Source organism: Peromyscus maniculatus, chromosome 18 (genome assembly GCF_049852395.1).
Source record: "Peromyscus maniculatus bairdii isolate BWxNUB_F1_BW_parent chromosome 18, HU_Pman_BW_mat_3.1, whole genome shotgun sequence".
Taxonomy (NCBI): Eukaryota; Metazoa; Chordata; class Mammalia; order Rodentia; family Cricetidae; genus Peromyscus; species Peromyscus maniculatus.
In genome coordinates this window covers 53,475,368-53,489,830 of record NC_134869.1, presented here as the reverse complement: position 1 = coordinate 53,489,830, position 14,463 = coordinate 53,475,368, and the positions used below count along the sequence as shown (strand labels likewise).

General features: G+C 39.7%; 1 protein-coding gene across 1 annotated transcript; it reads left to right on the top strand.

Annotated features, from left to right (window-relative positions):
* The first annotated feature begins 5,078 nt into the window (after positions 1-5,078).
* On the top strand, positions 5,079-12,426 carry LOC102904835 (olfactory receptor 6C2-like). Its single transcript, XM_076554409.1, has 2 exons — positions 5,079-5,432; positions 9,510-12,426. Exon 2 carries the CDS (start codon positions 9,535-9,537, stop codon positions 10,471-10,473), a length of 939 nt encoding a protein of 312 aa, XP_076410524.1. The 5' UTR covers positions 5,079-5,432; positions 9,510-9,534; the 3' UTR covers positions 10,474-12,426.
* The last annotated feature ends 2,037 nt before the right edge of the window (positions 12,427-14,463 follow it).

Below are 14,463 nucleotides of genomic sequence, written 5' to 3'. Positions count from 1 at the left end.
CCAAACCAAGCTAGTGGGAACTCATGAACTTTAGACCAACACCTGTGGAGCCTTTATTGGACAGGACTAGGCCCTCTGCATAAGCGAGAAAGTTGTGTAGCTTGGTCTGTTTAACGGGACCCTGGCAATAGGATCAGGATCTACCCCTGATGCATGAGCTGGCTTTTTGGGGCCCAGCACCTTTTTCTTCTGCACAGCTTCAAAGAAACCCATTGCCTGTGATGTCCCAGGGAGATTCCCTGTTTCTCAGATGGGAGACTCAGAAGCACTGCTGTCCATCCTCAGCCCCACATCTACTACCTGCCTGTGATCCAGGACTCTGGGGCCTCCAGCATCAGCAGCTGTGGTCAACCTCTGATTAACACCCAGTTTCTCAATGAAGATTAGTGGAGAATTTTGTTTCTTTTCTGAAAACCTCAGGATTATGCAGCACTATAGTGGGACACCTTGCACAACCTTGATGCAGCAGGGAGGGGCTTGGTCCTGCCTCAACTGAATGTACCAGGCTCTGCTGACTCCCCATGGGAGGCCTTACCTTGGGAGGAGGGGATAGGGGGTAGGTTGAGGGGGAAAGGTGAGGGAGAGTGGGAGGATGGGTGAGAGGGGGATCTGTGATTGGTATGTAAAATGAATAAAAAATTTCTTAATGAAAAAAGAAAAAGAGGGAAACACTATTTTAAAAAGATATCCTGCTTCTAATTTTTTCTCAATATTATTCTTCCTAATACATGGGGTTTATCATCCTTAAATATTATTTTCTTAAACTCTTCCAAAACCTTCTAGCTTCCAAGTTTTAAAAGTTCACTAATTGATCAGAAGTTGATCTTCAGATTTCCTGCCACAATGTATTTAAAACAGCACTTTACCTCTGTGGGCTTCTTCTCCAGAACCTCAGACAAACCAATTGTGGATCATCCTACAAAATATCTGACCAAGACTCCTCAAAGCTATCAAGATCATTGAAAGTGAGAAAAGAGAATAGAGAAGTCTACTGGGTAAAAGCTTTTAAAAATCTGAATAAATGACGGATTTATTTAACAATAACTTATCAGTGCTGGTTGATTAGTTACAAAAAAACACATCAAAATAATATAAGGTGTCATTAGTAGGAGAAATTGAGCATGTGGCATGTGGTAAGACTCCTCTGTATTATTGTCTCAATTGCTCTGTAATCTAAAACTCCTTCTTAAATGTTTTATTGAAAATATATTTTTTCATTCAATACTCTGATTATAGATTCCCCCAACCAGAATTCCCCACCTCACTTCCCATCCAAATCACACCCTTTGTTTCTCTTTCTCGTTAAAAATGGGCATTTAAAAAATAATAACATAAACTAATGCCGGGCGGTGGTGGCGCACGCCTTTAATCCCAGCACTCGGGAGGCAGAGGCAGGCGGATCTCTGTGAGTTCGAGGCCAGCCTGGTCTCCAAAGCGAGTTCCAGGAAAGGCGCAAAGCTACACAGAGAAACCCTGTCTCGAAAAACCAAAAAAAAAAAAAAAAAAAAAAAAAAAAAAAAAAAAAAAAAATAATAACATAAACTAAAACAAAACCAAACTGGAACAGGATAAAAACAGACAAGTAAAAGAACCAAATAAAAAGCACAAGAAACACCCGCAGATGCAGAGGCCCACACCTTTGCACAGACGGAAATCCCATAGAAACACAAAGCCATAAAACCATAATGCAGATGCAGTTTTAAAGGGGTCTGGTCAAGAGAAATATAATTCTTCGGTTGTATAACTACTTTGCTAATAAAGTCCTGTGGCTTTCTATATAATTTGAAGACATCTTAAAGATACCTTTGGTACTAGAATACCAGCGTGTCTGAAATGTCATATGAAGATCATTACTTTGTATAATTGATTCATGCTAATAAAGAAACAATCTCTTTTGCAGGCCACTCAATGCCAGGATGACATCCAACCCCATTGCTCCCTCCCTGATGGTCTTCTCTCCAGCCTGCTAATGACCTATGCTCAATGCTCCCCTTGCAATTTCCACAGTAGTCTCTGTGGGATGCCTTCTCTTAAATACCTACTTAATCTTTGTTCTTTAAGATTGCAACAAAGAGTTATTATTAAACCCCAGTATCAAGGCCCCTAGGGAACATATTGTTTGCTAGCACAATTGATCCCATAGTGCCTATTCTGAAGACAGGGGGGGAAAATGTTACTTTGGATATTTAAAAAATCTCCAAAAATGTAATATGCATTCTGTTCTAATAATCACCTCCCCCAAGAACAGAGAGAACCCTAAAAATTCTCTGGCATGTCATTCACAGGTTACTGAATATTTGAAAATTTGTTTGGCATTTTGCTCTATAGCACAGAAAATGTAAAAGGAGGAAATTTCCCCAAGGCAATGAGACAATCACCGAGATGTACAATTGTAGGTTAACAGCAGCACAGGTGACACACTGAAGTGCCACATGAATGGCTAACCTCGTAAGTATTCTCCAGGCAGAAAGGAAATCCAGATGGCATTTGTGTTCTCCACACAAATGTGTGCCAAGCACTATTCTAAGAAATGGGAATGGAAATAATAGCATGGCCACAACACAGCACATTTGTTGAATAAGTGGATTGATGTGACTGCAAAAAACAGGCATAGAAACAAACATAAGCTGATACCCAATGTGTCTCTCACAATAACAGACATACTGTAACAGAAATATTCCATGTCTTTAACTCTCACAGTGCGATATAAACTCTATCGTGACCATGTGTATTGACATCTGGCATCCACTATACTCTACTGACTTTGTTATGTTAATCAGGTTCATGGGGAAGGTACTCATTAATAAATTATTCCCTTGGCTAGATTAGCAAGAAGGTTTATCCACAAAAAGAATCAAACTATATACTGGTCCTTTTTTGGAGAGATATACAGTTAATTTTTATTCCTCAATTCTTGCCATTGTAAGTCCAGAATAACCTTTTAGAAGTACCACATGTGCTTTTATGTACACAAATGTTTCTGCCTTTTAATTCTGTGAAGAGAGAATATTTTTATTTCATAAATAAGTTTAAATCAAGATGTTACTTCAGAGCTGGAGAGATGACTCAGAGTATAAATGCTGCCTGCCAATCCTGACAACCTAATTTTAATCCTCGGGCCCATACTGCACAAAGAGAGAACGGACTCTCTGAGTTGTGCTCTAAATTCCACATGCTCTTTTTTCTCTTTTTAACATTCGTTCATTCATTCAGTTAGTTAGTTGGTAGTTAGTTGTCTATTTATTTTATCTATGTATTGATATGTGTGAGTGGGGGATACCATCAAGCACTAGCCTATTGCATGTTTTTCAGACTTTCCAGACAATCAGGAAGTAATTGAAAGTACCTCCCTGATAACTGAGCCAAACTTGTCTAGTGCCAACTGCCACATTGGTCTCTTCAATAATTCTGCCAGTCAGTCAGATGACTCAGTGGGAATAAAGAAAAACTCGCTGCTTCCTGACCTCCCTCTGTGTCTCACAGGTTTCTTCTCATTTTTGGTGTTGACAGGGAGAGGGCCTGATGGTGGTATCTTCATGGCCCATGTAGACACTATTTTCACACTTTAGTTCACTAAGTCAGAATTGTTCTTTGACATACTGAACAAAATACCCATGCTCCTAAGACCATCCCTCATCCAACTGTGAAACAGACTTCACATCCACTCACAAAGACATTGCTCCAATAACCAACACCTTTCACCCCTGAATCATAATCTCTCATTTCTCTAACAACTGGCCCCTTGTACTCGTGTGTAAATAAGGTATTCCATTTTAGAGAGTGGGGAGAGGACTTAGTGGTACAGTGCTTAACATGTAAACATAAAATCGGGGTTCAGATCCTCAGAACCCAGGGGGGCCTGCAGGACCTCAAATTCCAGCCTTGGATGACAGAAACAAAGGATCCCCAGAACAAGGTAGTCACTAGTCATATGGACAAGCTCTGATTTTAAATGAGAGAACTTGCCTCAATGAATAGGGTAAAAATGCAGTAGAATATGAATGAACCTCAAACCTTCACATGCATGCACACAAGTATATATGTGCATACATACACATGTGCCCACATGTATGCAAACATGGCACACATGCATCTCACACACACAGGAAAAATTAATACCAATAATCTGGAGTTGGAGGCATGAGAATTAAGACTTCAAGACCAGTTCTAGGCTATATAGCAAAGCAAAGGGTGAGGGGCTGGAAAACAATCCAACTCAGAAAATCAGTGCTGGAATTTTGAATAAAAAATATCCAATTGTTAAATTATCCTTTTTTCTGTCAAAAGAATGATGACCAACCTTGGATTTGTGTCAGTGATGCAAAAGCGGGTTAATATTAGTAAATCTTTGTGTACCTATGCTATCAACACATTTAGAAAAGGGGGAAGCTATATATTTGTTGACTATAACAAATTTATTTATCAGGTTTGATAACTTACTAGGTGCAAATTTTTAATAAAACTGGCATTAACAGTAACTCTTCACAAAATATGAATGAATTCATCTTGAACTGTCATGTCAACCCAAATCTTGGCTCTTTTCCACCCCGCCTATAGGTTAGGAAGTAAATCAGTTTAGCAGTGAGTGCTCAGATCCCTAAGAACTTCTAATAATGAGTCAAATGAATAGCAAAACATGCCTCAGGTTGAGGAGTCCAGAAGTGAGGAAAAACATTCAAGTGTGATAGCTTTTTTCTAACGATGTCTCACAAGTCCAGCATCTGTCAGGGAATCTCTAAGAGGTTTCTTTGAACTCCATTGAAGAGTCCCTCAAGCAGTAAGAAGAAAAGTGAAAGAAACTCCCTGTGTGCTTCTCATCTGACACACTGTCTTGCACATGATCTATCTCTGATTCTATTGTTGCATCTTTCTCCAAGGACTCTGTTCCAAATAATAGCTGTTTAAATTGTTTCCTCCTAAACTTCATTTTACTATATTGCTAATTAGTGACTATATTGCTAATTAATTTTTAAAACCAGGGATCCCGAGGGCCTTTTGTTTGTTTAGTCAGTTGATCCCTAAACTCCTATGGAAGACCAACAGATAAAATTTATACCTTACCTGTTAGTATGAAATTTACAGGGAAAGCTATTTTCCTGTGTAAAGGTCAAAGACATTGATTTTTGCCCAAACCAAAGTGATTTTCTCACCATCATCAAGGACTTAAATTCTTTCAACGCTACAGAAATAAATGAGCATTTTTCCAGAAACAAAGTCAGAAAACATCCTTTACTTGGTGACTTTTAATGTTTATTGAAAGCAAAGGACATCTGAAGAAGACCTGGAAAATTGTAGAAACCTGAGAGCTTGCTACCTATTTACCGACGTGCTAGTGAGTGATGCATTGCTAGTGAGTGAAGTTCCTGGGTGCATTAAAAGCACTGTGGTAATGTTGCAGCTAAAAAATGCCTGCTTTGTGGAAGCCATGAACAGTGAGTATGGTTTGCTTAGACATGTTCATTGTTTATCATCCAGAACCCAAGTAATTCAAAGTTGTGGAACAAAAATCATTGACTTGTTTCAGAAATCCAGGTCCTAAAATAATGGCTAACAACATTTCTTGACAGGAGTAGCTCTCTATGTATCAGTAAGATGTCACTCTATTCTCTAACAAGTGAAATATGGGTTCTAATAAGACTTTGGAAAGATGCTTTTGGAGGGGGGTTTCAAAGGTAAGATAGCACATTTTTAGGAAGATAATATAGTTTCTCATATATGAAATCTTAGGAAAGATCCCATTCTCTCAATATAGCAAAAATGTCTCCTTAATGTTTACTTCTTGTTATACAACATGAATACCTACCACCAAAATAATTCCCTCTATTTCATAATCAGTACCACAAGCCATACCTGAGAGAAGAAAATGTTCTGTTAGTAAGATAACACAATAAATCAATGAACTATGTGGCACAAATTTATCTATTATACTCCAAATGTGACTAGGACACTAGGAGTGTTTATTTTTGAAAAGACAGAAATTATAATATTATGGATGCACTAGACTTATGCCGAGCTTAGGCTTTTGAGGACCAATATGTAGGTTCTTGTGCCTAGATCAGAAGACAAGGAAAGGTAACCAGTAAGCTTCTCAACTTCAGCATTTGGTCTAGTGTGGTAATTTCCTCAGCAATCTACAGTACGTAGGCAGGAAGCAGCTTACATTCCAACCACGTACTACACTTGAGTCAGATTCTTTTCTATAATTCCAGGGTCAGAGGGCTCTGTAGTATGACCTGATCTCATGTTGACATAGGCACTATTTTTCCTCTCTGCAAAAAAAAGGGGAGGGTATATATTTCCCTAATTTCAGGAAGAAATATATCTCAATATCACTGTGAAAATACCCTGAAACACATGTTAAACCATTCACATTCCAAAATAATTGAGGACCCCTGGCATATTCCTGTTCTATCCTAGGAACAAAAGAAATAGGAAATATTTCAGTTGTTCAGTTTATTATTATTATTATTATTATTATTATTATTATTATTATTATTATAACAGCCATCACTGTACAATGATCCTTAGCTCAAAAATAAGAAACCCTGCACAGTCATTCATTTATTCCTTAATGGCTACTTGATAAACATCCCAACATCCCAACTAAGGCAATGTTGATCACTTCTCAAAAAATAAACAGGAAAAGTCAATCAATCAATCAAACAGTTGAGTAAGCAGTGTTTTATAAAGGTCTTGTGTGGAATTTCTGTAGCCAACTGCTTGGCTTCACTTCCTGCTTTACTACAAACAATGATATAAAGCAGTATGTCGGGACTCAGATTCCTCATCTATAAAACAATGATATAAAGCAGTATGTCGGGACCCAGATTCCTCATCTATAAAACAATGATTAGCTGGTGTTGAAAATTAAATGACATAATCTAACAGCATCCGACTTTTAGTAGCCACCTTCTCAAGGTAGCAGTCATTACTATTCCTTGGAGAGATTTATAAATTAGAGTTTGTTGAGTATAGCAAACAAATATTCCATGGTCTCCCTCAGAAACCTGTTCTTATTATGTTAAATGGCTCAATATTCTTAGGATGGGTGGTATAAGTGCAGTTATTAGTCTTTAAAATATTAAATGAACTTGTCCCTAGATCTCCTATAATTCTTCTTAATAGGTAAGTAGAAACCAGGAAAAAAGTTAAGAAAAACATTCCTACATTTTTCCTAGTGTAGGCTATTCCATGTAAAGGACCTGAGCAAACTCAGAGAAGACTCAAGAACCATGTTTCGAGCGGGTTCGGATACACTCCTTCAGAGAAAAAAGATGGAAGAGATAAACAAAGCTGGGTTCCTCACTTCTGGACCACTTCTGCCACTTCACTCTTAAACTCAAATAGCATTATTTATTTTTAATTTTAATTTTATTGTAAGTGTTAGGAGTGTTTTTCCTGCATGTATGCATATCTAGTGCCCACAAAAGCTAGAAGAAAGTATTGGATCCCCTGATCTGGATCTGGAGTTAGAGACAGTTGGAAGCTTGTGAGTACTGAGAATCAAAGCTGTGTCTTCTGGAAGAGCATCCTTTGCTCTTAACTGCTGAGCCATCTCTCTAGCCCTTCAAATTATCTAGCCCTTTAAAATTATTAATTTTATTATTCTTACATAGAGATAAAATTTTCTTCTTAATTATAGATAAAATAATATAATACAACTTAGAGGGATTGTGACTAAAATGATTATCTTTCTGACTCCTAAAAGTTATCTCAATATACTGAGAAGAATTAAAATTAAAATTTTAAGTCTTAAATGTCAAAGGACTGATAATACAACTTCTTGTACTTTGCATGTAATCAATCAACTTTGAAGGGCAAATGGTCTGGTCTCATTCCCTCAATCATGTCCTAGGTGTCTGTTATGCTCAAGGCAATAATCTTTCCTGGATTCTCAATTGTTTATAAAAAAAACAGTCATGATCTATATTCTCACTGGCTTCACTATAGAGGATGAAAAGAAAAGGTAAATGGGTATATACCTAAAATTATAGTAAGTATCCTAGCGTAAACAAACAGAGCAGTGTTTCTATAACAGTGTAAGTAATTAGAACATAGATAGTTCTCCAGGAGGATATTTTGACAAGGTCTTACTTAAACTGAAACCTTCGAAATAAGATTTATTCATGATAGAATACAAGCAGAGCATTTTGGAGAAAAAGGGAAAAAATCTGTAAAGATCCTTCAGTGAAGAGAACCTTAATGTCTTCAAAGAACTGAAAACTAACACAGCTAGACAAACAAAAGATGAACTGCAAGCTTTACACAGTAACGTGATCATGAAGGACCTGTAAACCAAGGAGAGATGCTTGAATTCCATTCCATGGGAAAGAGAATTCCACTGAGTAGAAGAATGGATCTCATGATGGGTGTGTATGAGTATGAAAAAGTGTGAATATGTGTTTGTGAACATAAGTGTTGAATGTATGTGTGTATATGAGTGCAAGTACATGTTTGAGAATGTGTGAATGTGTGTGTGTGTATGTGTGTGTGTGTGTGTGTGTGTGTGTGTGTGTGTGAGAGAGAGAGAGAGAGAGAGAGAGAGAGAGAGAGAGAGAGAGAGAGAAAGATCTCACAGAGCAGCCCAGACCAACTTTGAACTTGATTCTTCTGCTTTATCCTTCCAAAGACTGTATAAAGGGCATGTATAACCATGCTGGGCTCATGTATTGTTTTAAAAGAATACTCTTAGCCCGGCGTTAGTGGCGCATGCCTTTAATCCCAGCACTCGGGAGGCAGAGCCAGGCGGATCTCTGTGAGTTCGAGGCCAGCCTGGGCTACCAAGTGAGCTCCAGGAAAGGCGCAAAGCTACACAGAGAAACCCTGTCTCGAAAAACCAAAAAAAAAAAAAAAAAAAAAAAAAAAAAAAAAGAATACTCTAGAGATGTCTTTAGCATAGAATGGCAAGCTGTGTCCTTTAGAAAGGGAAGAACACATAAGGTAATTAGTAGACAATGTGGTTGACATTGAGGAACAGAGGTTGAAAGCACAATTTTAACTTCACCACCCTAACGTAAAACTGGGATTATGACCACACCGAGAGCTGTTAGTTTCATGACATTACAAACAATGCACACTAAAGATAGTGCTTTTCTATTCATTAACCCTGGAAATTTCCAGGCAGCTGTTAACCAAAGAATGTCCCAGCTCTTTAATATTTAAAAAATAAAATATTGTATCAGTACAGTAGTAAGAAACTATAAGAGCTGTCTGGCTGGTTCTCAGTGAAATTATCAACAGTATTAGTCTAAGTAGCATTAACTGCTAGTTATCTAAATCACATTAACTTCTAGTTACCACTTTATTAACAAGTAATAAGAGAGGGGAGGTGGAGGGGGAACAAGAGGAGTGGAAGGAGGAGAAGCTATGTTCAGGGTATACTGCTTGAGAGAAGAAAAAATAATTTTTAATTATATCTTGCCTTCAGCTAATGTTTGTGTCTTTCCTCAATGCTCCATCATGCTGGAAATCCTTATCCTCAACCTAATTTCTCTTATTTTTACAAACAGACCAGGCCACAGTCAGGAATCAGTGATGAAAAATTATACGGCAATAACTACATTCATCCTGGTAGGACTAACTGACGATGCAAATCTTCAAATTCTGCTTTTCATCTTTTTGCTTTTAACCTATTTATTGAGTGTGGTTGGGAACCTGACCATCATCACTCTCACACTGGTGGATTGCCACCTTAAAACACCCATGTACTTTTTCCTCCGAAATTTCTCCATTTTGGAAGTCTCATTCACAACTGTCTGCATTCCCAGATTCCTCTACACAATGGCATCTGGGGACAATACTGTCACCTATAATGCATGTGCCACTCAACTATTTTTTGTTGTTGTCTTGGGTGTGACTGAGTTTTTCCTGCTGACAGCTATGTCCTATGACCGCTATGTGGCCATCTGCAAACCTCTGCACTACACCACCATCATGAACAGCAGGGTCTGCATCAAGTTCCTTATTGGCTGTTATTTAATTGCTCTAATCATTGTCATCCCACCTTTCGGCATGGGCTTTGAACTTGAGTTCTGCAACTCCAATGTCATAGACCACTTTGGCTGTGACGCTGCTCCCATCCTGAAGATTACCTGCTCCAACACAGAGTTACTAGAGCGGTTTGTCTTGATCTTGGCTGTGCTGACACTCCTGTTCACATTAATGTGTGTAGTGATGTCTTACACATACATCATTAGGACAATCCTCAGATTCCCATCTGCCCAGCAAAGGAAAAAGGCTTTCTCTACTTGTTCTTCTCATATAATTGTTGTTTCCATCACTTACGGCAGCTGCATTTTCATCTATATTAAACCATCTGCAAAAGAAGGGGTGGCTGTAAACAAGGTTGTGTCAGTGCTCACCACTTCAGTTGCTCCAGTCATGAATCCCTTCATCTACACTCTGAGGAATAAGCAAGTGGTTCAAGCTTTCAAAGACATGATCAAGAGGATGGCCTCTATCACAAAGAGCTAAAGGACCCCTGTGACGGTTAATATTGCTAACGTGACAGGATCTAGAATGGCCTAGGATCTAGCATGCCTGTGAGGGATTATAGAATAGGTTAATGATGGTGGGAAGACCCGCTTTAACTGTGAGCAGCCCTACTCCCTGAGCTGGGCTCCTGGACTGAATACAACAGAGAAAGAGAGCTGAGCCTGAGCCTTCTTCACGTCTTGCGTTCTGACAGAGGATACAATACGACCAGCTGCCTCACGCTCCAGTCACCACCCATGTCTTAATGGACCATACTCTCAAAATGTCAGCGAAAATCAACCCTTCCTCTCTTTAGTTTCTTTTGTCTGATATGTTGTCACAGAAATGAGAAGAAATAACTGATGTGGAGATTTTTAACTAAGAATCAGAGCTATTGCTGTGATTAGCTCAACTATTTTGTTGTTAGGCCATTCAGGACAAATGTGCTAGAAAGTAGAGCCTGGTGAGACATTCCGGTTGTAGTGTGAAAGGATCAGAAGGCTAAGAGAAGTGTGGACAGTGGAGGCTCAGCTCATTAGGTTTTAGAAGGGAATAAGAACTCTGTCAAGGACTTAGCAAGGGGCTGTTCATATGATATGCTGGCAAAGAATCTGACTGCATTCTGCCCATGTGCCAGGAAACTTAATAGGGTTGAATTTAAAGATAATAGACTAATTTGGTTGGCAGAAGATATTTCAAGACAAGCTAGCACTTAGACTGTATTACTGCTCGGTGAATTTATCCAAATCAACAGGTGAGAAAGAGCAAATAGAATCAGATAGTAATACCTTACTTCTGAAGACTTCACACACTTTGGATGCATGATACAGAGAAATAAATCTGGATGCATAATCTATGCTGCATAGCTTTCACCATGTTGGAAGGTACTTTGCAGGCCATTGGGGAGGAAAAAAATTCATCAGTCTGTTAACTTGCATGATACAAGGTCAACCTGCCAGACAAGATGTGGCTGTAGTGAAATAGTGCTATAATTGTTATTGGGGCAAACAACTGATTTCTGATTGGATTTAAGGCATATTCTGAAGGAGGGAGTTCATGCATGGTACTATGGTCCTAGTCACAGGTCCATGGCTAGAGAGGTCATAAGCCCTAGGGAGGAACCTACTGCTTCTGTTTTGCTAAATGGACATGTTGCCAATCTGTCTTGTAAATATTTATGATTATACCAGTGTACTGGTATCATCTTCAGCCTTGGTCAGAAATTCTTATTTTTTCAGTGAATGTGGAGACTCAAGAGCTGGTCAAGGTCCTGAGACTAGGTGACTGTTTGGTGCTCAGCCTTCAATGGAATATCCATATCACCTTTTCCAATACTCGTGGAACATCGTGGAATAGCAGTTAGGAAGAATGTAAGAGCCAAATGACAGGAATGGGGGCATGAAATGCTTTTAGGCACAACATGGCCCTGCACTTAGGAATCTGCAGAAGTTTCAGTTACCAGCACAGGACAGAGCAGGACCTGTCACCATTCAGTTACAGATGGGAGAAGGGCTCATGGGCCAAGTTCCTCCTCTGTGATCTATTAGCCGTTGATGGCTGCGAGGGGAGAGTAAGCCATCTTCAGAAGTGTAGACAGTAATGAATATAGCCATGATCTGGTGGGTAGCTCCACACCCATGCCCATGTGAGTGGCCCTGGTGAAGCTCAATGAGTCACAAGACAAAGACACATGATACTGGGAAGGAGACATGGTCAGAGAAGGGGTTGAATAGGACAGGTGAGGTGGTGAATGGGACTGGATTGCTTTACAAGTGTAGAACTGTCAAAGAATAAATTAACAGTTTGGGTGAGGGAAAAAGCACAAGGTGCTAAAAGTATAATAACCAAAGGAAAAGAGGCTATCAAGTGGAAAGGTGGAGGGACATGGGAGGGACTTAAAGGAGCAGCTGGGAGGGACTGGAGGAGGGAGTGTGATGTAATTCTATCTCAACTAAAAACATATTAAAAATAAAATACTTGTTTAAAAAGAGGCTCTCTTACAATTAGAGAGAAACTTTCTCTAGAAACAGTGGGAAAGATCCCCTTAAAATAAAACCTTACCCATCAAAGTTTTCAATTCGTGAAAATACAATTTATTTGAAAAGAGAGCCTTAACTGAGGAGTTCCCTGTTTAAAAACAATCACCTCAGGAAGTTTTGTGCTACAGTAAGTGTGGAAGGCACAGAGGTCTGTGCTCCAAGGGACCAGGCTCCATCTGGAGCTGGCAGCACAATCTGACAGTGTCACACATGTGACACTGGTTTTACAAGTACAAAAGATGTAAAATTGAGGGGCTCATAGCAACTTGTCTCATGGTTCCAGAAAGCTGCAAAGGTTAGACAGTGTAAAGCAGGGTTGGAGTCTGTGTAAGGAGGCCATGGAAAGCCATTCCACGGAATAATGAAAGTAAAACCTAATTTTCAATGGAGACCTCAAAATGCCAGAGATTCCAAGACCATGGGACATCTACCACGGAAAGCTACCAACATGCAGTAGAACAGGCCTAAAAAAAAAGGCTGTGTGTGCTTTAGGAGACAGAACTGGAGATACAGGAATGTCTAAACCTTCTGGAGCTCAGATGACCATTACAAGTCCCAGAAGTCCAACCCAGACCTGAACTATTGGTGTTTGCCCTGACCGGTTTAATTCTTGCCTGATTTTCCTTGCTATACCCTGTTCCTCACTTTGGAATGAGAATGTTTGTTCTGTGCCACTGTATATTGTAACTATAAGACTTGTTTTTATTTTATAGGGGCTTACAGTTAAGATATTGCCTTGAGTATCAAAATAGACTTGGACTTTCTACTTTTAAACAGTGACAGAACTATTAAAGAACACGAGGAATTTTGAAATTGGAGTGAAGGCATTTTTCATTATGAATTGGCCATGACCCTATGGAGGAAAGGAGGGGAAGGTTGTGACTTAAAAGTGAAATGTTAGTGTATCAAGTTGACAAGGGGTGGTTGTGATTTTGTGGATATTGTCAATTTCACATCATATAGAATTGCCCAGGAGACAAGTTTCTGGGCATGCCTGTGAGGGGGTTATATATTAGGTTAATAGTGGTGGGAAGACCCACCTTAACTATAAGCAGCACTATTCCCTGGGCTGGAGTCCTGGGCTGAATAAAAATGAAAAAGCATTCTAAACACAAGTATTCATTACTCTTTGCTTCTTGACTGCAAATGCAATGTGACTGATCGTCAGAAGCCCCTGATACCATGTACTCCCTGCCATGATGGGCTGTACTCTCAAACTGTAAGCCAAAATAAACCCTTCCTTCCATAACTCTCTTTTTTTTAATTATATACTTTATTATAACATTGAAAAAATTATAGCAAAAGTCATATTTTATGTTCCATTAATCATTACTTTTCTTTTTTTTTAGTAAATTTATTTTACAACATCATTCAGTTCAACATAATAGCCACAGATTCCCCTGTTCTCCCACTCTCGCCCCCTCCTCCTCCCCCCACCCCACCCCCTATTCCCACCTCCTCTAGATCAAGGTCTCCCCCGAGGACCGGGATCAACCTGGTAGACTCAGTCCCGCCAGGTCCAGTCCCCCCCTCCCAGACCGAGCCGAGCCAAGCGTCCCTGCATAGGTCCCAGGATTCAAACAGCCAACTCATGCAACGAGCCCAGGACCCAGCACCAACACACAGCTGCCTCCCAAACAGATCAAGCCAAATGACTGTCTCACCCGTTCAGGGGGCCTGATCCAGTTGGGGGCCCCTCAGCCTTTGGTTCATAGATCCTGTGCTTCCATTCATTTGGTTATTTGTCCCTGTGCTTTATCCAACCTTGGCTTCAACAATTCTCGCTCATATAAACCCTCTTCTTTCTCACTAATTAGACTCCCAGTGCTCCACCAGGGGCCCAGCCGTGGATGTCTGCATCCAGATTCCTCAGACCTTCCTTGGATGGGGTTTATGGCACAACTAACAGGGTGTCTGGCCATCCCATCACCAGAGTAGGTCAGTTCCTGCC